This window comes from Spermophilus citellus (assembly GCF_964194105.1).
Source record: "Spermophilus citellus genome assembly, chromosome: 9".
Classification (NCBI taxonomy): Eukaryota; Metazoa; Chordata; class Mammalia; order Rodentia; family Sciuridae; genus Spermophilus; species Spermophilus citellus.
The window spans coordinates 11,068,331-11,093,201 of NC_138191.1; the positions used below are offsets into that span (position 1 = coordinate 11,068,331).

The 24,871-nt window shown below is 47.1% G+C and overlaps 1 protein-coding gene across 1 annotated transcript in view; it reads right to left on the reverse strand.

Moving 5' to 3' along the window:
• Positions 1-6,828: 6,828 nt before the first annotated feature.
• CFAP45 (cilia and flagella associated protein 45) overlaps positions 6,829-24,871 on the reverse strand; it is a 29,240-nt gene continuing 11,197 nt past the window's right edge. The window contains exons 5-12 of the mRNA XM_081308744.1: positions 24,407-24,577; positions 23,189-23,367; positions 20,999-21,128; positions 15,992-16,138; positions 10,904-11,017; positions 10,139-10,332; positions 7,265-7,489; positions 6,829-6,936 (exon numbers count right to left, since the gene is read on the reverse strand). Of these exons, the coding sequence (XP_081164870.1) occupies positions 6,858-6,936; positions 7,265-7,489; positions 10,139-10,332; positions 10,904-11,017; positions 15,992-16,138; positions 20,999-21,128; positions 23,189-23,367; positions 24,407-24,577 (1,239 nt within the window). The 3' untranslated portion in view covers positions 6,829-6,857. The remainder of the gene's footprint in view (positions 6,937-7,264; positions 7,490-10,138; positions 10,333-10,903; positions 11,018-15,991; positions 16,139-20,998; positions 21,129-23,188; positions 23,368-24,406; positions 24,578-24,871) is intronic.

Sequence of the window (24,871 nt, forward strand, 5' to 3'; positions counted from 1 at the left end):
ACCTAAAGACCTGAAGCCAACCTCTGAAATGAGGTGCAGCCCAGCCCCAGAGCCTTGGGGAAGGACGGGCAGAGGTCTCAGTCTACCTACTCTTCCTCTGAAGTTCCCTTTGCAGCAACTCATATGACCCTATAAGCCCTCCCCACCCCCTGCCTGGACTCTGCTCCAGGCCCCCTCCCTAGGCTCTGTAGGCATGGGCTCAAGCTCTCCATCTCCCCCTGCCGTGGCCGCGACTATAGCTTGACCCTTTCTAAACCCCTCCCCATTTCTGTCAGCAGGTCCTACAGCCTCCTCTCCCTAGTCCCCATGTAGAACTGGGCTCACCCCCACAATACCTAAGGAGGAGCCACCTCCCAGAGAAAACCTTTGAGAAAAGAGCCCAGGAGCAGAAGTGATGATCATCGTGGAGAGACAGGGTCTCGTTAGCCTTGGAGGCAGGTGGTCACAGAGTCTCCAAGAAGCCACTGCAGCTATTGTCTTTCCACCAGCTTTCAGTGAAGGTTTGTGGAGGGGAGAACGGCCCTGCTGGGTAGGGCCATGGTTGGATGAGAAGGGCAGGGGTTTGAGAGACAGGACAGGTGACATGACGGGAACAGGATGATATCCAACAAGAAAAGGTTACAGTTAGTTGGAGAAAGAGGGATGAGATCTATGTGTGGGGTTAAGTTTGAGGATATGGGTTCAGGTTGGAGACTGAGGCTCAAATCGGGGCTGGCAGGTAAGAGCTTCAGACACCAGCGACCAAAGAGTCCTTGAGCCTCTGCTCAGATTTCCATCACAGAAGAAGAGGGACACTGAGAGGGAGCCTAGATATACCCAAATCTCTCCCATCAAGCAGCATCTTAGAACTGTCCCAGATTGATAAAAGAAAAGCAGAACAATCATAGTCACCACCTCTGAAGGAGTGACCTAACCCATCCTCCATCAGTAAAGAACAGTAACAAAGAGTTGTTGATTGAAGGCCATCCATTGAACTGTTATCAAGCAATTAAATGAAGAGAGACAAGAAGAAATCCCTTTTAAAGAGTGTGTGAAATCCTAATGACCAGAGGAATAAAAGACCCTGATGATTAAAGAGTATCTTCACCTCCAGAGATCAACCACATGCCGCAGAACCTTCATGCACTCTACAACCGGCTGGGCTTTGTGTTAGTCCCTGGAGACACTGATGGGGGACACAGACAAGTGAAGGGGCACCTAACCCACAATGTGATAAGCTATGCTAATGTGCTCAAAGTCCAACTCAGTGGAAATGATGTTTAACCCAAAATTCGAAAGATTGTCCATTGATGTACCAGGAGGAAGACCAAGAGTGACCAGAGGAATATTTCAGGGTTTGGGAAATAAGCCAGGCACCAAATGAAGTGAGGAAGTGAAGTGAAACCACTGGTGATGATTTTTGGACTGAGGAGGGGAGATCCTTGAGAACTGAACTTCTTAGAACCTTCTGCCCAACCTCCACAGAGCACCTCACTGGGATCAGCGCCAGGCCCTCGGATTGAATTGGGTAACTAAGATCGATTGGCCTGATCCATACGTCTGTGTGTGGAGAGGGAGACTTTGTGATGTATTAATCCATATGTCCAGGGAAAGTTTGGCTTTTGAATTTGTAGAAATAAAATTCACCTTTGCTTTGCTACCTAGATTCAGTGGCTACATATCTGCAGAGGGGAACAGAGGTCCCCTTCAAGCGTTAGGGTGGCCCTGGGACTGCCTTGCCCAGGAAAAGGTATGGGAGGTGACAGGCATCAGAGGGAAGTCGCTCCTGTAAGCCTGACCTGACCAGCCCTCACTCTGCCTTCCCTGTTTGTTTCCTGTTGCCTGGATACCAGAATAAGGGACTGAGAAAGGAAGGTGGCGCCAGAGGGATTGGGCCTCAGAGACAACACCAACCACTCTGCCAGGGCTGGCCCGGGATGGAAGTATTAACCGGCAGGAAAGCAACAGGCCCAGCCCAAGGGAGAGAGCCAAAGTTCCCCTCCAATTCCCTCCCCTGACTTCCTCCCTATACAACCTCTTACCTGAATTGCTAGAGAGCCCTATGTTTCCAGAACTACATGCACTTCCCCACATAGGGTCAAACTGCACAGCTTGCGGTAGGAGACAGCTGAAGGGGTCTTAATTATGAAAAAAGAGCCTGGACTGGTTTTGTGTGATCCCAAAGAGCAGAAATAAGTCTATGCATTAGATGCACAGGAAGACATATATTGACTCGACACTGAACTTTCTGAGCTCCAGGGTTGATCTAAGATGATTAGGTTGCATTATCAGATAGTGAGTGTCATGTCTGTCAGAAAGTGCAAGCTCAGACTGCCCAGCCGTGGGAGATTAAAACACCAGAAGGTCTTTGAGGTCCCTTTTGGCCTTGACATTCTATAATTCCATGCTCTCCCCCACCCCCAGCCCAGAGATAATCTTTCTCCAGGGATCATGCAGAAAAGTTCACTAGCTCTAGGCAATTTCTTCCAAGCCCCAGGACCTTCTGCTCCCTACTCCCACCCAACGCTTTGGCTCCACTTTCTCTGAGTCTTTTGAGAAAGCCACCAAAACCTCAATGCTATTTCTGTCCCAGCCTCCAAGTTGTCAAAGGACACTGAGAAAACTGGCCATCCCTTTCCAAAGTGAGGGTGGGGATGCAAAAAGAAATGTGGAGCTTACACCTCATGGGGCGTATCCCAAGCTAGGAGAGGCCAGAGTGTGTGAGCTAAGACAAAAGAAAGGTCTGAGCTATTAAAGATATCCAATCAAGAAAGATATGTGATGTTGGAAATGAGGATCTTCCAGGAACTCTTGGCATGAGTGCAGAAGGAGAGGTGGGTCACCTTGGAAAGCAGCCTTGGATGGGAGAGGGCCTCTCGTTGACCTTTAGGGAACCATCTCCCAGGCTCCCACTCTTTGCAGAATAGAGAATGCAAAATAGAGAATGAAGAAGTCAGTCCCGCCTTCATGACCTCTGCACCCAGACTTTTTGTCTGAGACTCCAGCGTCTCCCCTCTGCCATCACCTGAACACCTGCCACCTTTTCTCACCCCAAAAGCCCTGCCTGGCTTTGAACTCTCACAGACCCTTTCATCCAAGTCAAATCAAAGTGCTTTTACTGAAACCAATTAATTCCCAGCTGTAACCCAAAGTCGAAGATGGGGATGCTGAGGCCTTCAAGGGCACTGGAGGACATTCCAGCACCCCACTGAGTCAGGGCCTGTCTGGATGGGCCACCGGGACAGGCTGCTGAATCATGCAGTCTTGAGCTGCTTCTGCTGCAGGTGCAAAGGTTCTGAGACCTCCCCCAAGCCACAGCAGAGCGTGGTGCCAGGAAGAAGCACGTGAGGGCAGATAGGACTGCAAGCCCAGCCAAAAGCTGAGGGAGACAGGCATACCTGCAGGCAGCTGCCTACAGATCCAACTCAGTGCTCCATGGCTGGAAAATTCAACTCTAGAGTTTTTAGGCTGAATCAGACCATCCTGACTCTGTAAGGACTGCAAGAGCCCAAGGGCACAAGACAGGAAGCTAGTGCACACCTTGGTTTGTTTTTTTGTGTTTTTGTTGTTACTTTTGTTTTTACAGGAGATTGAACTCAGGGTTGCCTTACCACTGAGCTACATCCCCAACCCTTTTTTTCAAAAATTTTGAGACAGGCTCTCTCTAAATTGTGCAGGCTGGCCTTGAACTTGTGATCCTCCTGACCCAGCCTCTCAAATTGCTGGGATGACAGGTGTGTGTCACTGCACCCAGCACAGTGTGTACCTTTATACATAAAATAATGTAAACGCAATATATAAAGAAATCAGATACCCATACCACAAAGTCAATAATAGCTTGGGCACTTTAAAAACAAAATCTTTACATCAGCAAAGACAGTCTCTCTCAGTGTGGAAGGAGAGGGGGGGTCACCACAGGCAGCAGCCGTGGATGGGAAAGGGCCTCTGGTTGATCTTTAGGGAACCATGCCCTTGTCTACAATTTTCCTCCTGGATCCCACTCTTTGTAAGAGTAATAGTAGCTGCCTCCCAGGTACCCCAAGACTGACGCAGTGGTTTAGAGGGATGCATAGAGCGCATTTCCACCTCTGAGTGTCAGCAGGGGAAAGCTGAATCGTCTTCAGCAGAAAGCAGCCCCACCAAAGGTCTGACCTCTAGCAGAAAGACTGAGACTGGTTATTCCTGATTCCTGAGACTGGGGGGTCCATTAGAGTCCTCAACATCACACTCACTCCCTCTTTCCCTTGTCCCCAGGCCCCACCCCCACTCTGCAAGTTGGGCTCACACAGCCCCCTGCTGGTTCTGCCACTACTGTCACAATCCTGACCCACCAATCACCACTCAAGCCAGGAGACTTGCTCCGTAACTATTCCCAGGGCTGTTCCCAAGCCAGTGGGTAGAGGGTTTATAAAAAAAAAAAAAAAAAAAAAAAAACACCCTCACGGAGCTGGGTAGCCTAAGATCTCAACTAGTCCCGCACTCTCAGGAGATTCCCACCTCTGGGAAGTAGGCTCCTGCTGGCAATCCAAGCCAGCCCTGGAGCCCAGGACATCTGTGTAGCACTTCTCAAGAATCCTAAGAAACAGAACCTCTCTTTTGTGGGCCAATTCCAAGGCAGAATTTTCGGCCCCATACTGGAGATTAAACCCAGGGACATTCTTCAACTGAACTACATCCCTACATCCCCAGTCCCATTTTTTTTTTTTTTTTTTTGAGAGAGGGTATTCTCAAATTACCCAAGCTGGCCTTGAACTTGTGATCCTCCTGACCCAGCTTCCCAAACTGCTGGGATTACAGGAATGTGCCACCACACCAAGCCAAAGATAGGAATTCTTAGACTGGAGGGGGCAACCCAATGAGTGTCTCTCCCAAGCCATCTTCACTTGTTCAGAGGTGACCGGGTTCTCCTTTCTCCTGTAACTGCTCTGGGTCCAGGCCCTGTCCACCAGTGTCACCCATGGGCCTGGGGATCTGCCGTGAACCACAGCCCTGCTTTTTCACCAGCAGCAGCTCTTTGATTTCCACCTGTGAACATTGTTCTCAACATGGGTTCCCAAGTAGGCAGTGAGTACAAGAACCCCTTTCTGGAAGCCCGCATTCCACAGGGGCCCACTCTTTCCCAGCCCTGAGATGGATGACCTAGGTGTGCACCTGACAAACTCCAGGCGCCCAGGAAAGGCTCTTTCTGACCTTACTGGGGAAGAGGGTTCTCCAAGATAGGTAAGGGCTTATTCTTTGGACCTTGAAGGTCTCAAGATGAGGTCAGCTGGGTGCCAGAATTCTTGGTGGCACTGCTGTGTCTTTCTCTCACACTGGGCTCAGTGCCATGTCTTCCCAAGACCCTGAGAGGGGCAGGTGTCAGCTGGTTGCAGTTAGGAGTGCTGAGTGGAGAAGGTGAGGCAGTCTTTTCCCCAAACAGCTGGGGGGCTGCCCACCTGGTTGGGTGGGGCAACAGTCTTCCCGAGTGGGGAAAGTAGAGAGGGCAGACACTCAGTCCTGAGGACGGGGAAGCACAGGAAGCAGCTTGCTGACTCTCCCTGGGCCCCATGAAAAGAGGACTCTTGCCCCAGGCCCTTGTAACCTGGCGTTGCAAACACCAAGGACGCGCCCAGCAGCTGTCCTCTGCCTCCTCTAGTGCAGGATGCATGGAGGAAGACAAGACTGGGCTTTGGATCTGAGAAAAGAAGCAAACCCCTGGGGGTGGGGAGGAGCAGAGGGGCACCAGAGTTTGGGGAGCTAGGTGGAGGCCCTTTACCCCCAGGCACACAACACCAGGAAGTGCTCCATCATTGGAATGAGGCTCTCCCGCTCCAAATAACTCCCAGGGTCATTCCAAAAAGGCTGAGATTATTCTACAGGTACATAAAATTGGGGGAGGGCTGCAAAGAATCGGGAGACTGGCTTCTAGGAAGGGGCACCAGGTCTATTGTAGTCACTGAACGCTCAGAGGGTGGCTGGCTCACAGCAGGTACTCTGTTAAGTGTGTGAATGTGTGAATAAGGAGTCGTTTGGAGCAAAATGAGAAAAGTTAAAACAGAAAAATGGTTTGGGGGAGCCCCACTTACGGGAGTGAGGTTGATCAGGGAAAGCCCAGCCGCATGAGTGGGAGGGAAGCTGTGTTTGGGTAAGGAGCTGGGTCCTGGGTGTGCCCTGGCGGGGCGGGGCAGGTGTCGGTGTTGCAGTTATACGTGGACCAAGCTCCAACACCAGCCCCCTCCACAGATGTGGTCTGAGTCATGGTTGTGAGCCCCGGAAGAGCTCTCCCTCCCCAGCTTCACCCCACCCAGCCCTCACACCAGCCCTCCCCCAACCCAGCATCTGCCTCAAGCCTTGAAATGCCTCCGAACTGGCAAGTGGACACTGCAGGAGATGGCAAAAAGCCAGCAGAACCCAACTCTCAGGGACCCCCTGGTCTAGGACATCCTCCCACTTTCTGCCCCTGAGCATGGCCCACACTTGGGTCCCCATAACCTTTTTATTTATTTATGTATTGTGGTACTAGGGGTTGAACTCAAGGTGCTCTACCACTGAGCTACATTCCCATTACTCCCTCCCCTTTCAAATTTTAAGTCAGGGTCTCAGGTACCCAGGCTGATGACCTCAAACTTGTGACCCTCCTGCCTCAGCCCTCCCAAATCACTGGGATTACAATCACACCTGATTCCCCGGAACCTATTTTTCTCCACCTTGAATCCCCTGGAGCAGCCATATCCCCACAACAACAATTAAAAAAAAAAAAAAAAAAGCTATTCCTTAGAAAAGTAGAATAGGTTTAATCCATAACTATGAAATGTCTAGGTTAGCAGCAATTAAGGACACCCAAAGACTGGGCAGAATCTGTCCCCTGAAGGCATCCTGAGGGTCACAGAGGCTCCCCCTCAGTTCACAGAGGTGGTGGGCAGGATGTTAGCTTTGCGCTCAGCTTCAATGCAGTATTTCTCAGGAAGGCCAGTGGCTCTGTGGAGAGAATGCAGGGAGGGTGTAAGGAAGTGTCGGACCAGAGTGGACGCAGAAGAAAGCAGGCCTCGGGTGAGGTTTACAACACCTGGGGACCCGTACCCCAGCCTTCTCCCATAATCCACCCCCCAAGCCAGTATACTGCCAAGGAGCTCCCAGAGAGCAAGGAAGACCCAGTCCCAGAACCTTCTGCTGGAGCCCAGTTTAGGGGTAAGCCTAGAGCCAGGAGAGGGGTCCCTCCCTGAACATATCTACGCTTTCCGGACTGCCATGCCAGCATCTCTTAGGGGAAGTGAAAAGAGCCAGGGAACAAAGGGTCCCAGTGCACCTCAACTCCTCGAGTTTTTTCTTCTTGATATCATCAATGCGCTCACGGCGCTTCTGGGCCTCCTCTTTAAGGCGCCGGCCCTCTTCGAAGGTGGCAATGCGATTCTGCACCTGCTTCTGCTGGTTCTCTCGGACCTGGCGACGGAGCTCGTTGGCATGCTGTAAGCGCCCCGAGGCCTTTTTCTCCTCCTCCATCTTCTCCTTCTCAATCTGCTCTCTCTGAGCCCTGGGGGAGGGCACAAGGAGTGGAAGGGTCTAGGCTGAGCTGGTCCTGCCAAGGGAAGGCGGCTCCTCTAAAGGACGTGTTTCAGAGACCACAGCCCTCAGGCCCCAGCCCACTTCTTCTGCAACTCAGGGATTAGCATGAAGGCAGAGTTCTGCCTCCTCCCACCAGCCAGAACCAGCCTCGGGAACATGCAACTGTAAGCCAGGGGCATGCTTTAAAGGGCCCCAGGCCTGGTGTAGTGCTCTGCTGTCACGGTGGAGAAATTCTTGATAATTTTTTAACAAGGAGCTCCATAGTCTAATTTTTCATCGGGCTCTGCAAATTATGTAGCTGGTCCTACAACCAGGATTTCACCCCCTGGGAGCTATTTTTCCTACTCTTCCCTCATAATAATGCATAACTCCTCTCCAGCTTGTTCTAATATATCTTCCTTCCTATCTCCCTCCCTTTCTCCCTTCCTTCCTTTCCTAACAATAATAACGCTAACAATCTGCATGCATATTAGAATCATCTGCAAGATTTCAAAAGATACTGATATCTGGGCTGCACCACACACCATTTAAATCACAATGTGCGGTAGAGCTTATCTGTATTTTTTTAAAGGTCCCAGGCATTTCTAAGAACCACTTGGTAGGATAGATTAGGCAATATCTGCTTAATCAACAAGCTGAGAACTAAAGGCATCCCTCTGTCCAGAAACAGGTAGTCTCTAGGGAGGCCATACTTTGGGTTTGTTTTTTTGTTTGGTTTTTGGTGGTACTGGGAATGGAACTGGGGGCTTCCCACACGCTAAGCAAGGACTCTACCACTGAGCCACATCCCCAGCCTACTTTTGAAGTAAGAAAATTTGGATTGCTAGCTGTGGCAGAGGCACTCTTAAGAGAAAAGGCACCCATCATGGAGGTCACTAGGTCTTAGATGCTAATCTAGGACAGCAGGTAAAACTGAACTTCTCCAAAGGCTGGCCCAACTTTAATAACTGGCTAGTGCACATGCTTCAAGAAAACAAAGCAAAGCAGAGACAAATGGGTCAGTGGCAAATGTAGAACTTTAATTTCATTCCATTAATATGTATTAGTGCCTGCTAAAGGCACACAGATGTCCAAGGGCACAAGGCCAGAGAGGAGAGGGGAGACATCTGGAAGGCAATCTGGAGCCCTACGGCAGGATCTTTGGGAGCATTTAGGAAGCTGCTTTCTTTACCAGTGTCCAGTGACCACTGGCACAACCCCAAGGGCAGGGAAAGCTAGAGTCCCAAAGGGCATCACAGCTACTGGGAATCATCAAGAACTTGCAATCCTAAAGAAGACCAGGAATCCCGTTCTGGCAAGGACAGAGCTTTATGGAGAGCTGCTCTGCCTCCATTAGGAGTCTAGATGGCCTGGTCTAGGACACCACTAACTGAAACAGGATAAAGAGAAAGGTCTTATAGCATGGAGACCAAGAAAACGAGGTCCAACTGTTCAAACTCCACTTATCTAAGCATAATTTCTGATTCCCCAAATTTCAATTTTGTCTGTTTTTTTTTTTTTTCCTTTTGAAAAATTCTGATCTCACAGAGGCTGAACCAGAACAAAAAGGAAGTTATTCCCAGTTAAGCCAGATCTGGTGGTAACAGATTTAACTGGTAAGAAATAGAGAGGAAAACCAAAGGTACCTGTGATTACTGACTGCTTTGGGGGAGGGTCAGAACAGTGATGGATATGAATGCTTAGCTTCCACTTATATGTTGTAATTACCACTGAGCCAAAAGTATACAAATAAAAGGATAAAGCGCTACTGCGCAGGAAAGATGGATAGATAAAAGTGAGGTCAAAATATGAATCTCTAACATCCTTCCTACAAAATAGGAAAAAGCGGTGCTGATTAATTTCTAATGCTCTCCGTGGCATCCAGCATAGAGCCTGGCTGGATGTGCTCAATATATTTTTGTCAAATCAGTGGCAAAGATATACTGTAAAGTCCTGCTCCAGTGACACAACCCTTAATGACTAAGGTTCTTCTGTCTCCCCCCTACCTTCTCCTACTTGAAGCTTCATCACTAATCTGCAGACAGATGTGGATGGGGAGTGGTCAGAAGGGACTAGATAGACCTTTATTTACATTTTACTTTTCAGGATAAATTATCCCCATAACCCCCAATTCCTTAAACACTTCCCAGATGCTATTTTCAAATTCTCTAATCCTGAAATACTTGGCTTGAGTGTTTTGTCATTGTTGTTGTTATTTGTTTGGGATTGTTGTGGTATTGGTTTTTCTGGGAGTTTGTTTGTTTGGGGCCATACTCCATACTGGAGATAGAACCTAGGGACACTCTATCACTGCACTATTTCCTGTCTTTTTTTTTTTTTTTTTTTTTTTTTTTGCAACGGGGATCTCATTAGATGAGAAACCTGAGTTGCTAAGGCTGGCCTCGAACTTTCCATCCTCCTGGCTCTAGCTGGGGGAGGCCTGCAACACCACCCCTGGATAACTGGGTGTCTGAAGTATGTCAACCGCCCATCTAGCTGGAGTACTGCATGGATGTGCATCTATCTGTTAAACTGCCAGAAGGCTCCCCTTCGTGCACTGTGGCCCCTCCCTGCTGCAGAGCCCACACTGGTCCACTACAGGGCAGACGGGAAGCCAAGATTCCCGAGCCCCTCCTACCGAAGAATCCTCTCGAACTCTTCCCGGTCCTGTTGCACCTGAACGGCGAGCCTGTGCTCCTTGAAAGCCACCTGTTCCATCCTTGTTTTCCGTAGTTTAGCCTCCGTTTCTATCTTCTTCTGTGCATTTTCCTTCTCCTTCCTGCGCCATTCTCTGTCCGCAGCCTCCTGGTTGCGCTTGGCCCGCAAGGCATCCTGTGGGAAGGTGGGGGGCCAGTGAGAGCCCCGAAAACCTCAGGTCCAGACCAGGCCCAGGTATCCTTGGGGTGTTTTCTAAAGCACCATGGGCTTCTCCGGCAGCAGATTATTTTAGGAAAGAATTCATGGAATCCTAGCCTAGAAACCTTTGGGTCAGAAGGTCCCCCGAGGGGGTTATCTTGGCCTTCTACCCCGACTCAGTCCAGTTCTTTCCCTGTTCCTCAAACTCCTCCAGGGAGTCCCCGTCAGTGCTTCTAATTTTAAAAACTGCTAATGGTGGAGAGGCCATAGTTTTCTCTGGTGACCTATTTCTTTGGTCACTTAAGGTGGAAATTTCTTTATGTTGTAGCCAAAGACTTTCTCTCCGATCTTAAGCCATAATTCTGCTCAAGCCTTACTGCCATGGGCACTGGGGGGCAGAACCACCCCATCCTCCTCGGTCTACTATAGAAAGCCGGTGTCCTCTCTTTTATACCTCCATCCTTGAGGCTAGTTTATAGGCCATCAAAGGTACAGCTGCTGGAGTGGCAGAGAAAGAGGGAAGTCAAGACCGAGAAGAAACAGGTACCTGTTCCGCTTGGTAATCCTGAGCCCTCTCCTGCAGAGCCATCAGGCGGGCCAACTCCTTCTCTTTTTCCCTCCGGATTCTGTTCTGCTCAGCCTCAAACTCTGCTTCTCGAGCCTGCAAGGAAGCAAAGGCCTCATAGAACAGTTCTCATTGCCCCAGCCTTGCCCAGACAAACAGGGTCCCTGCAACACATTTTCCAACATCTCCCCTACCACTCCTTTTTAAACAGGCAAAAGAGGCCAGGCATACGGCACCCATCAGTAATAACACAACTCAGTGGCAAAAGGTGGGAGGATTCCAAGTTCAAGGCCAACCTCAGTAACTTAGTGAGACCCTCAAAATAAGAAGGAAAAAAATATTCTAGCTCAGAGGTAGAATATTCCTAGACTCAATCCCCCAGTACATTAAAAAAAAAAGAGTAAAAAATAAAACAACATAGAAATGAATGAACATTTTAAAAAAAGAACTAGCATCTGTAAAATGTTTCATTGTTGGAAAAAAAAAAGGCTTTCCCCTGCATTATCCTAGGCAATTCTGATCTTATGGGATGGATACTATCGATGAGAAAACTTCTACCACGCGGCCTGCGCAGTGGTTTCATTAATGAGGTTCTGGCATTAAGTTAGTTAGAAGAGATCAAAATAAAACACACAGACAGTACCTTAATTTATATTGCTAGGTCCGAGACGGCTCGCCTCCCTGTTTCCCTGCCTCCAGCCGCCCAGCAGGGCAGCGAGGATTACTCTGGGCTAGCAGGAGAGAGAGAGAGCGAACACGCCAGGGAGTAGCCTTTTATTTGGGGGGACAAGAGATTCAGGGGAGAATTCCATCCAATGAAGGTTGAGGGGGGGCTGCACTCCAAGGTCAGGGTCAGTGATTGGGTCTCCAGGGTCAGTGGTTACGCACACCCCCACACGGATGGGCTCTCTCATCAGGAAAGGGTCGGGATAACTCCGACACAGCCAGAGTGCCTCAGGCCCTTAACGGGAGTCACCCAATCACGTGTCAGAATGGCTCCCCACAAAAACTGATGTTCAGGAAGATCGAGGATCCTGCCTAAGATCACCCAGACAGTAAACTACCAAACAGGATTTGAACACAGCATCCTGAGTTTTATACTCCTTCCATTACATCACAGACAGTCTTCAAGTTGCAGGGCCACTGGGCCAAGTAACAAATGTGGCTCCCTGCCTGTCTTGTAAAAGCACAGCGCAGGTGAAGGTTATCTCATTAGTCCCTGGGCAAATGGCCAACCATCCTTTAGGCAATTCCCCAGTGGTTAACAGACACCTAAAGAATGAACCATCAAAATCAGTTCCCTTTACCACCTCTGTGAAAGAAATGGCCTATCTCTAAAGCTTCCAATCCACTATTTCTGTTATTATTTCCCCGCCCCCTCCTCCTCCTCCTTCTTCTCCTCCTCCTGTACTAAGTAGTGATCCAGGGGTGCTTTACCCACTGAGCTCTACTCCCAGCTCTTTGTTGTTTTGAGACGGGTCTTGCTAAGTTGCTGAGGGTCTTGTTAAGTTGCCGGGTTGGCCTCAAACTTGCAATCATCCTGCCTCGGCCTTCCAAGTCGCTGGGATTACAAGTGTGTACCACTGTGCCCACCTACCAACCACTGTTTCTCAAGCGACCGGTATTTCTCAAGACTAACAACAAAGGTTGAATGGAAATGTGATCTTCCAATACAGAATCTCTGTCATCCCTCGTTCATCCTGCCCAACAAACTGTGTCAGCTGGTTCCTTTGTTCTACCCTGCCCTGTATGGCAGGGCAGGGAACTTGGGATGATTCCACAGCCAGTCTCTGCCTTTAGCTCTGAAGGGTTAGTTCTGGCTGCAACACCATTGAAAGGCACCAGTGGGAGGGGAAGGGCTAGCGACATATAGCCATGTGGCGCACAGGCATGTTTCAGTCAATGACTGCCATGTATATGACGATGGTCCCCTAAGATAATGTCACCCGTGGTGTTGGAGCCATCTTAGTTGGCATACATCTGTTATGTTCAACAATGATGAAATCACCTAATTACTCATTTCTCAGGATGCATCCCATCATTAAGTGATGTATGATTGCATTAGACACTTAAAGTAGATTGTAGAAGTGCCCAAGTATCTGATCCTTTTGCCAGTCTCCAGCCTCTCCCAGCATTACCTGCCCATGTCCTTTCCATGGAAGAATACAAGACATATTTCCCTCCTGCTCAGGGATCTACAGTTCCTCATCATACCACCCCTCCAGTTTCCTTCAAGGGCCAAGGCACCTGCCAACAATGGCTCTCAGCTCTCCAGCATCATTTCACCACCCTCCTTCCTCATCATGACCACCAGAGACTCTCAGCTGCAGTCAGCAACTCTGTTCACCTGCTCCTGCACATGATCAACCCATTATCACCACATCACCCATTCCGGGAAGCCACTGTTGCGTTCCATTCAGTGTAAACTGCATTACTCTGGGTTCTCTCAGCTGAGTCTAATATTGGACACACATTGAAGCATTCAGTATATTCTGAATCAATCAAGGGCTACTTTCCATGGCTGTTATCAAGATTAAATGAGACAACAGAGCTAGGGGTGTAGCTCAGTGGTAGAGCATATGCAAGACCCAGAGTTCAATCCCCAATACCACAAAAAATAATAATAATAACACATGTAAAACACTTAGCACAGAGCTTAAACACACAGTCTAAGTGCTCAGTAAATGGTGATTATGTAGTCATTGTTATGCGCAAACCACCTCCATAGTTGTGCATTCTTGTTCCATTGCTTGCATATATGCAAAATCCAGTAAGAAAACTGAAGCCAAAAAAAAAAATGAGTTTTCCTAAATGTTCAACATCTCTAGCAATTAGAGAAATGCAAATCAAAACTACACTGAGAGTCCATCTCACTCCAGTCAGAATGGCAATCATCAAGAATACAGGCAACAATAAATGTGGGGGTGCTGAGGGCCATTGCCAAGTAGGAATGACGCATCGAAATTTCCTTGCCAGCGTACCCCATGTTAAATGGACTTGCCTTGGAATTTCGCTGTTGACATTGCATGTAAGGTGACCTTGCTCAAGGACCAGGGTGGATCTGGGTTTAGAGCTGATCAGGTTTGAGGAAGTATCCCGGTCCTTGGGTTTAGGGCGTTCCCGGTTTAAGACAATATGGGTTTTAGGGAAGTTGGAGGTTGAAGATTATTGCTGCTGGAAATAGGACGTTCCTGCTACCTGAGCTCCCGTTGAGTTCTCGTGAGATTCAGAAAAAAAGTTTGGGAAAAAAGCCTCGTGGAGTAGGTGAATTGGGCGGCAGCAGAACTGGGATTTCCCCAGAACGTGTGTGTAGAGGCCGGTGTGAGTTCGGGAATAAAGAATTGCTGTTTGAATCTACAAAGCTGTGAGTGACTCGTGATTTTGTGCCCAGCCAACACATTGGCATGGGGGAAAAGGTGTACTCATACACTGCTGGTGGGACTGCAAAATGGTGCAACCACTATGGAAAGCAGCATGAAGATTCCTAAGAAAACTTGGAATGGAACCACCATTTGACCCAGTCATCCCACTCCTAGGTTTATACCCAAAGAACTTAAAATCAGCATATTATAGTGATGCAGCCACATCAATGTTTATAGCAGCTCAATTCACAATAGCTAAACTACAGAACCAACCTAGGTGCCCTTTAACAGACGAATGGATAAAAAAATTGGTGGTATACATTCACAATGGAATATTACAAAGCCTTAAAGAAGAATGAAATGACATTTGCAAGTAAATGGACGGAACTGGAGAATATTTCACTAAGTGAAATAAGCCAATCCCAAAGAATCAAAGGCCAAATATTTTCTCTGATATGTGGATGCTAATTCACATAGGGGTTGGGGAGATAGTGGTATTTTGGGCTAAACAGAGGGAAGTAAAGGAAGGGGAGAGGGGATGGGGGTAGGAATGATAGTAGAATGAATCTGACATTGTTACCCTATGTGCATATATGATTACATGACCTAAGTAACATGTATGTACTATCATGTATAAATAATTAAAGCAAATTAAAAAATAAATTCAAAAAAATAAAATAACTGAGTTTTCCTGACTTTCATTTTCTGTGATTTTGTATTCAGCATAAATGGGCATACCAAGTATGCCTTTCCAAATTATAACCACAGGCCAGGTACAGTAGTACACGTTTATAATCCCAGTTACTTAGGAAGATGAGATAGAAAAATCGCAAGTTCAAGGTCTGTCTCAGAAACTTAGTGAGACACTGTCTCAAAAAAAAAAAAAAAAGGTCTGGGGATATGGCCCAGTGGTAGAGCAGGGCTGAGGTAGAGTACCACAAGAAAAGAAAATCATAACCACACCCTCTCCCCACCCTTCATGAAGAACCCCTCTACCTGTTCTTCATGAAGGAGCATAGAAAAGTGACGTGTTTTCTGTTGTCATGAGACTTTAAAATTTGCAGAGGAGACAAAACTGACACATGAAGAAACAATTTTCCTGCCACTTTGATTCCTTCTTCCTCTTTTTCCATACACCACATTCATTCTAAATCACGCTTCCAAGGTTTCCCTTGTACTTTCCACAGACCCCAATCGTTTTATCACTCAATTTTGCCCCTGAAAGAGTCCACACATGTGTGAGCTAGAGCCACCCATAACCGTCTGCAGACAAGGCTCTTTGCTTCACTGGCTGTCTTTGCAAGGGGAGGGACAAGTGTTTGTTTTCCGAGTCTAGCGCCCAATATAGGATGCTCAACACGGGAATTTTCACAAGGAATTTACGGGTTACCAAGTCATGAGGAATCTACAAAAACTTCACTTTCACCCATCATTTTCATTTACTTCCATTCCTGCACATGACCCACAGACCAACTTCTAACGAAGGTGTTAATGAGGATAGTCACACACTGATTTGGATGTCCTTTCTAGGATATTCTGTTAATGAACAAGTCAGGCCAAGGAGAAGGGAGCGGGTGCCAGGTCCTTGAACAAAGGATGTACATTTTTAATGTGCAGACGTGGCTACCTTCTGTAGGAATCCCCTCTCCTGGTTACAGACATGCCATTCCGGCTCAGAGGCGCCAGTCATCTGAAACCAGGTCCTTACCATCTTCTTCTTGGTGAACTCCATCACCATCTGGTCGGCCAAGTTTTCCTGAGCCAGCAGCTCTTCCTTTTTTCTCTGGTTCTCGTCGTTGATGCGCTTGATCTCAGCTTGCATCTGCACTTTCTCCTGATGCCTTCGTTCCAGGTCCTGCCGGTGCAAGCAAGAAAGCCTTGGAGTTCAAAGAGGCAAGAAGAAGCTCCTGTCTTCCTGACAGTAAAAAAGCTCCTGTCTCTCTGACGGGGGTGGGGGCGGGAGATGCAAATGGACACGGGACACAGATGTGCTGTCTGCAGCCCAAACCTGCTCTTTCGAGGGCTGACGGTGACTGCTACCAATGGCCTCTTCACCGTCTTCACCCCCCTTGAGTTTGTCATGGCCTCTGACACTGCTGACGGCCAGACACTTTTAGGAAGTGGAGGCTCGTAAACTTCCTCTCTGTGGCCCCCACATATTCTATGAATCCTAGTCATGTGGCTTTTCTCCTGTGCCTTCAATTTTCTCCTGCCTTCAATTTCCTTCTATTTTTAAACTCGATTTTTTTTTCTTTTTTCACTTATTTTTGACTGATTAAGCACAAACTTTCAATTTCCATTCAGCAGTAATAACTAAGAAAATAAATATTGCCCCATGGGGTGTAGTGGCGCAGGCCTGTAATCCCAGCCACTGGGGAGGCAGAGACAGAAGGACCACAAGTTCAAGGCCAGAATGGGCAAATTTAGTAAGATCCTAACAGGAAAAAAAATAAATAAAAAGGTCTGGGGATGTAGCTTGGTGTTGATTCAATCCCCAGTACTGAAAAAAAAAATAAATTTTTAAAAAATGTATGTACGTGTATGTGTTGTGTGTGTGTGTGTGTGTGTGTGTGTGTGTGTGTGTGTTCCCCTAAGTGAGTACTTTGTATTCATTGGGTCACTTTGTATAGACTATCTTCTTTTTTTTTTTTTTTTTTTGGTATCAGGGATTGAACTCAGGGGCACTTGACCACTAAGTCACATCCCCAGCCCTATATTTGGTATTTTATTTAGAGACAGGGTCTCACTGAGTTGCTTAGTGCCTCACTTTTGCTGAGGCTGGCTTTGAATTGGCCATCCTCCTGTCTCAGCCTACCCAGCCACTGGGATGACAGGCGTGCACCACTGTGCCTGGCAGTATGGGCTATCTTTAATACCTAAATCTATCCAAAAACGAGGAAAGGCAGGCCTTGTGTAGGTGAAGAAACTGAAACCAAACGTTAACTGACATTCCCAAGACCACACAGCTAATATACCCTACAGCCAGAATTTTGAAACCTGCTGTCTGAATTAAAGTTTTACCCTCCTACAGAAATCCCCCTGGATTATTCCAATCTTCCATTCTCTCTCCATTTATGAATTCCCTCTGTACCAAGGTGATGCCACATTTCTTGAGAGTTGATCAAACACGACCTTGTAGAGTCCTGTTCATTTCATAGGTGCTCACTGAGTCCCAGCTAGAGGACAGGGGCCTGTGTCACATCCCCTTTCTTCACCAAAAGTATATCGCTCAATTCAAGCAATACTTAAACTCTTGATAAATGAGAACTACAGAGAGTGGCACATGAGGTGGGGGAATGGGGGGTCTTAGACACAGAAATGTGTTTCTGAGCAATGGAGAGCAGAGTACCAACCTGACCCTGAGGGATAAAATCCTTTCTAAGTAAAGAACCCCCTGCCTTTTCCAGCCCTGAGCCTCCAAAATCTCTCAATGATCAAATGTTGTGGCCCAGGCATGTTCTCAGGTCACAAAGCAAAAGGGCATTGCAATCTTGTGCAGCGGCCCACAAGCCAGCACCTCTCATCAGTCTCAGACTCCTCCTTGCTTCCAACTCTTCTACTCACCAGCTCACCCCACCCCCCCATACTATTTACAGCTCCCTACATTTCTTCAAAGACTAAATCCTTCCAGGCCTTCCAGCTCCTCCTCGGCTCCGCTTCTGCCCTGATACACTCAAGCCATGCAACCCTGCCTGTGTGTCCTCCTCCAGGGAAGCACAGCAACCATCTCCTCCAGGCTCACGTGGTGCCTGAGTCACGACCGTGCACATTCCCCCCACTCTCTCTGTCCTCCTCTGCTCGTTCCACTCTTCTCCTTTTCCAGTTTCGAGCCTGTTGCCACCCCATGCCTTATTTAATCTCATTGACACTCAAGGCCAAGGAAGCTGCTGATCTCTGATCCAGAACACACATGCAATCGGGTATTTGTTGGCTTACTTCTTTACCTATTTATGCACTCTCTGGTTTGTTGGTTTGGTCGGTTCATTCCATTTCCGAGGAACAGAATGACTTTCCCTGTTTCTCATCTTTGAAGACCTTCCAAGCAGCCCAGAGAAACTCCCTGCACTCTCTCTCCATCTTGCTAGCAAGGTGGGAAAGCTGCCCTTCAACCCCTGAGATGACACCGGCAGCTCTAAAGCTAGGCAGGCACAGGGATCTGCCCTGAAGTTGCCTAATAATACTTCCTGGAGACTCAGGGAGTGCCTATTGGAGGGACATCCAAAGGACAATGACACAACGTCAATGTGATGGTGTTGACTCACTGATTCCTGGAATTTCTAGTGTGGCCACCAAGTCCCAATCCCCACCATCTAGTTGGGTTTTCCAGTTTTGTTTCTCCCTTCCCTGCATGTTTGTCCTACACCTCTCCTTCCTGACCCTCTCTCACCCCCTCTCTCTTCAGCAGGAACTGAAGTAACTTGGCCAGGTCTTTCTGTCTTCTTGACCCCCTCAGTCTCCTTCTCAAGCACCTCACCAAACCATGTGCCCTCGACTTCTCCAACTATCCAGGTGATCTTCCTCCCACCCTTCACACTGGGGCCTCACTCTGCAGGACCTTCATAATTTGAAGTCTGCCCGACTGTGGGACTCTTTAGAGTCCCCAGTCACTCACCACTATGGAATGCGCCGGTCGACATTCATGGATGTTTATCAACTGTAAACATGGGAGAGGGGCAAAAAAAAAAAAATGTGCTCCACAAGTTAAATGGTACCATGAAGAAAAAGAATCAGACAAACCAATGCAGGACATTTTTAAGGCACACAGCCTGGGGCTGGGGCTAGGGCTCAGTGGTAGAACACTAGCCTAGCATAGGCAAGACCCTGGGTCCAATCACCAGAACTACCAAAAGAGAAAAAGAAAAAAGCTAGCCTGAGGCATATAACCTGTATGCTTCAAGATTAATGCGTGGTGAGGGGGATGGGGGGATAAGACAGTTAATGGGTACAGGGACTTCAGTGAATAGCAGGAATCATTTCTATGTTCTATATCACAGAGGGATAATTACAGCTGACAACAATTAATTGAACATTTCAAAATAGCTAGTAAGGAAGATTTTTAATGTTCCCAACACAAAGAAATAATATCTAAAATGATGGATGGGCTAGTTTCTTTGATCTGGCCATTATACAATGTACACATGCAATGTATACGATATGCAATGTGCTCCATAAAGATGCACAATTACTGTGTCGATTAAAACTAAAAATACATTTTAAACAATAAATCAATCAACAAATGAGGAAACTCTTCTAAATCAAAACATACTAAAGAGACTTAAGCAGCTGTAATGTACAAACCTTGATTGGAGCCTGTTTTGAAAAGAAGAAAAGAGTTGAAAGTATATTTTTGAACAACTGAGGACACCTGAATATGAATTTTGTATTAGGTGATAAGAGGGAATCATTGGATTAGAGTTTTTGGTGGAGGATGTGATAAATGGTAGTGTTGGCATGTCAGAGTGCCCTGGTTCTTCAGAAATGCAGGCTGATGCAATTGGTGACTACATGTCAAGGTGTCTAAACTAGATTAACAATTAGCAAAATATGTATATACACCTAGAAAGAAATAAGCCACGGCTGGGAGAAGTGGCCCACACCTGTAATCCCAGCTAATCAGGAGGTCGAGACAGAAGGATCTCAGGTTTGAGATCAGCCTGGGCAACCTGCCTCAAAATACAGAATGAAAAAAAAAAAGCTGCGAGTGTAGCTCGGGGTACAGCTCTCTGGATCCAATGCCCAGTACTGAAAAAGAAAGAAAGAAACAAGCCACTAAAACAAATTGTTAGCAATCGTTAAATCTAAATGAAAAATTGATGGGTGTGATACAGTGTTTTCACCTTTTCTGTGTGAAATATTTTGAATAAAACAAAAAAACAAATCAATGCTCCAAATCCCTGCTGTGTCCCCTCTCACTGTGCTTTTGTTTACTGAAACAGATCAGATAAGGCAAATAAAAGAGGAGTTTTTAAGTCTATTTAGTTTGGGCAGGTATTTCATCAGTTTTTTGTTTGGTTTGGTTTGGTTTTGCAATAGATATTCCTACTAATTTTATTTGGGCTAACAGGAAGAAAAGGGTTGGCTCCACCACACAATTAATGACCATGGGATGCTCTGCACTTTGAATGAGGTAACAGCGGGGAGCCTGGAACTAAGACACTGCTACTGTTCGTACAAACTAGAAATAGACCTAGATAATTGAGGGAAGACTGTAAAACGTCCCTGTGTTTATTTGTGCAAAGCATGCAGCCTGTATATTTCCTTTATGTGTCTGTTCACATGGATAGGTCACTGAGACCCAAAGTCCCCAGGAGACAGGGACACTGTCTATCCAAATCACTGCTCATCCCCCAGCATGGCACCATGGCCAAATAAATGTTTAACATGGCATTAAAAGGTTGATGGTGACGATGTTGTGAAATGAGCATGTGCCTAACAGAAATCAGTCCACACCCTGAATCCCCAAATCTTTTTTTTTTTTTTTTTTTTGCACCGTTCCTGGAAGTACTGCAATACCAGGTCAATGTGTGGAGTGGACGGAGCAAGCTCCTATTCCATCTCCTATTTCCAAAAATCCATTTAATATATTGTCCTCGGATAGAGGACATATCAGATATTAAACTGATAAGAACAGATAGTACACTTGAATCCCCAAATCTTGGAGTACTTTGTTGTGGTTGCTGGGGGAAACTTGGCATGACCTGTCTAGCCCTGTTACCCGAAGGTCTTCCTCCTGGAGCTGTTCCAAGTACTCCAGCATCTGTTCCTTCTCCTGCTCCCGCTGCTCCGAAAGCAGAGATCTCTCTTCCCGGTTCCTTTCTATCTGCTTCACAATGTGCCGTCTTCCCCTAGGAGGGAACAGCACGACAGTGTCTCAGGAACCACGGGTCCAGGTCTCTCTTCTCTGACCTCCATCCAAATAATCCCCAAGACAGGCAGTTTCAGGGACAATTTGACACATGCCCCTCAACCTGGATAGGCTTGATGGATCCAGACCAAAGTCCTTCCCCAGCATGTCCTGGGGGATCAGTCCCTCTTTTCTCAGCTCCTGGTTCTGGGGACCCATCCTTCCTGAGATTCCTCTCCAATCTGTTTGCCCAGGAGTCACCCGACGGCTTAATACAGCTTCTCATTTTCAATATGTAACTAGTTACTGGAATCCTGTTCTTCCCAAGTCTTCTCAGCGTATGGGAAGCTAACATGGTATGCCAGCCTCACGGAATTTAAAAGTCTAATTCCTCTAGTGCTTCTGCTATCACCCAGTTTATCTTGTCTTCCACACCTAGCGTGACAACTGTCTTTTTTATTTTCTCCCTCACGTTTGAGACCGTCGGCTGCTGGTAGACAGGGCTGAGTCTGATGAAGTCTCTCCACTGGGCAAAGCCCAAGCTCAACAGTCAGAAGCAGAGAGAGTGGGTCTACAATCAGCACTTCCAGGGATCCCTGTGTGTACTGGGATGTCAATGAACTTGGAAGCATGCAGACCCCACATCATGAGTCAAGCCTGGGAGAATGGGAGAAGACCAGATCAGGATAGAAATCAAGTGCAGCACTATGAGATTCCCATTCTGATGGAGCACTTGAATGGCTTCACACTTCAGATGAAATAAGCAGGAGCAGTGAGCAAAAGATCTACTTGGAAGCTGGACTGGGCTCAACTAGGTCAAATCATTGGCTCTGCCTAATGAGGCAGAAGTTTTCCCTTTATCGGAGCTATTTATGCAGAAGGTAAACAGCCACTTAGCCACTAAAATAAGTTTAACTGGGAGCCTAAGATGGTCTACTGGGTAGCTACTAGAAGCACAGAGATGAATGGTTCAAGAGCTTACAAAGCACAATTCTCTTTAGATAAAACTGCTCTCCAACGTGGCATGAAAACTGCTCATAGAAGTAATTCATGTATCATATGGTTCGTATTCTAACTCTAGGACACTTTGATTCTGTAATTTACCTTCCCTAGGACTTTCCCTTTTCTGCAAAATGAAAAAAGGGAAAATGCATTTATTCATCCTGATGTGAATGAAGTACCTATTCCAGGCTGAACACCCTGCAAGGCCCAGGAGCTTCAGAAATGAATGGCAGGACCTCTGTGCTCAATAATCTCCCAGTCTAGCAAGGACCAGGGAGCCACAGCACAAGAAGTGGCACCTGGGAGTATAAATACAGAGTGGCAGGGTACAGACAAGGAAGGCACTAAGCCTGCCTGGTGAAGTGAGGGAGGGTTATCAGGGGAGGTGACAGCAAAGTCACATACTACAGAAAGAAAAAGATCCCCAAGTAGATCTTTCGCTCACTGCTCCTGCTTATTTCATCTGAAGAGTGAAGCCATTCAAGTGCTCCACCAGAATGGGAATCTCATGTTGCTTCCCTTGATTTTTATCCTGATCTTGTCTTCTCCCATTTTTCCTTTTCCAGGAGGGAAAAGAAAAAGAAGGATAGTCAGTCAAAAAAGAGGGAACAACAAAAGTCATGAAAATTGCAGCCACTTGTAATGGCACATGCCTGTAATCCCAGCTACCCAGGAGGCTGAGGCAGGAGGCTCACAAATTCAAGGTCAGCCTGGGCAACTTAATGAGACCCTGTCTCAAAATAAAAAAAAAAAAAAATTAGAAGAGTTAAGGGTGTAGCTGAGTGGTAGAGCACCCCTAGGTTCAATCCCCAGTACTGAAAAATAAAAAAATTGTGAACCTGTGACAAGGAGCCTGAATTGTGGCCAGCTTGAAAAGCACCTGTTATGATCTTGGAAACTTCTAAGGCTGTAAAACTTCTAGGATTCTCTGCCTCGTTCCATAGGGGTAATAGATGATGATGACCACCAGGCCTCACCTCCTCCCTCTTTTCAAAGCGACACAGACCTCAAGAGGTATGGAAATGACTTAGCGGAGAAATGCCCAAGCCACATCCTTACCGTACTCTTTCTTCTCTCCTCTTCCTGTCCAATTCCTCCTGCCTTTGAATGGACTTCTGCCGCTCCACTTCCATCATCTGATTCAACCGCTTCTCCTCTGCATCCAGTTCTTTTTGTATCTGCTGCTTCTCTAGGATTTGGGCATCCCGGATGGCATGGCACTTGGCATTGAGAATAATCTAGAGAATGGAGACCAAAGTGTGGCACTAGACCTGGGGGCAAGGACAGGAAGGGATGCCCTGTGGGTCTGAGGAAGTGTAAGGCGGAGAAATGGAAGCAGAATATCTTGAAGTGTACTGGCATTGTGCGTGGCTGATCACAAATCCAGAGAAGCAAGAACATTCTGGTATTTGCTTTCCCCTTATAAATTCCTGAGTTCCTTCTAGGTGCTAGGGTATGTGCAAGGACAGATCCAGAATAGCTTCTTTCAAAGTGTTATAGTGTTTGGGGGTTAATGGATTGTCCTTTGGGACCCATGAGCCCCAAGTTAAGCTCAGTGAAGTTAAAACAGTCTAATGAGATCAGGCCACTAGAAGTATAACAAGCTGGAAGAGCCCAACATGATACAAAAAGGGATGAAAAACCTGGGTCCATCCATAAAAACCAAGATGTAAAAGCCTTGGGAAATAAAAGGAGGGATACGTAAAAAATATTGACCTGGAAGACAGAAATCAGAGATGAAGGTGTTGGGGAATCGGCATTTTTCATTTGGTCAGGAAATGAACCGCATGCAAAAGGAATCACAAAATAGAATTTCAAACAAGTCCCTGGTCTTTTATGCTCTCAGCTAAAGGATGCGCTCTGAGTACTCAAAACAAATCCCATTGCCTCAACCACCCTCTGTGGCCAGAATTGAACTAGCAGGATAAAAATAAAAGCAATATCCTCCCATTTGTTTATGAATCATGGTTCAAAAAGGATCTCCTACATCTTAGCTTATTTGATCCTGCCAATAATTCTGCCAAGTAGTGTTACCGTCCTCATTTTACAAATGAAGGAAGTGAGGCTCAGAGAGGACAAGAGGACTTGCTCAAGGTCACACAGCAAGCAAGTAGCAGAGTCAGTCCTCTCTGATCACAAGGACTACCTTGACAGGTATACCTTTCCCCCACTCCCCAGCTCACCCCCACCGCCTCGCACCCACTGCTTCCTCACCTTGCCCTGTGCAAGGTGAGGAAGCAGTGGAAGTAGAGGGTGGCGGTGTGATAAGGCACCCACCTTACTCATGTCCTTGAGCTCCTCCTCCTGCTCCATCCGCAGCTTGTCAGCCCTCTGCAGGAGGTTCTGGGCCCGCTCCTTGGCCACCTCTTCCAGCTCACTGAGCTTCCTATTGCTCCTCCACACCATCTCCTTCTGTTTCATGATCTTCTTGCGAGTCGCCACTGCATCCTAAAGGAGGTGAGTCTGGATCGGTGGAGGGGTTGTCCCCCTGTGCTCCGTGCCTCAGCCCATGACACCATCAGAACTGGGCATTTGCACAACCTGGCTTTATTCTCTGCCCCTTCCTTGGCCCAAGTAGCCCCCATTCCCTTCCAGGCATTTATCTGATGGCCATTCTGAAACATTTCTTTTTTTTTTTTTTTTTTTAGTTGGAGATGGACAAAATACCTTGATTTTACTTATTTTTACGTGGTGCTGAGGGTGGAACCCAGGGCTTTGCAGGTTTTAGGCAAGCGCTGTACC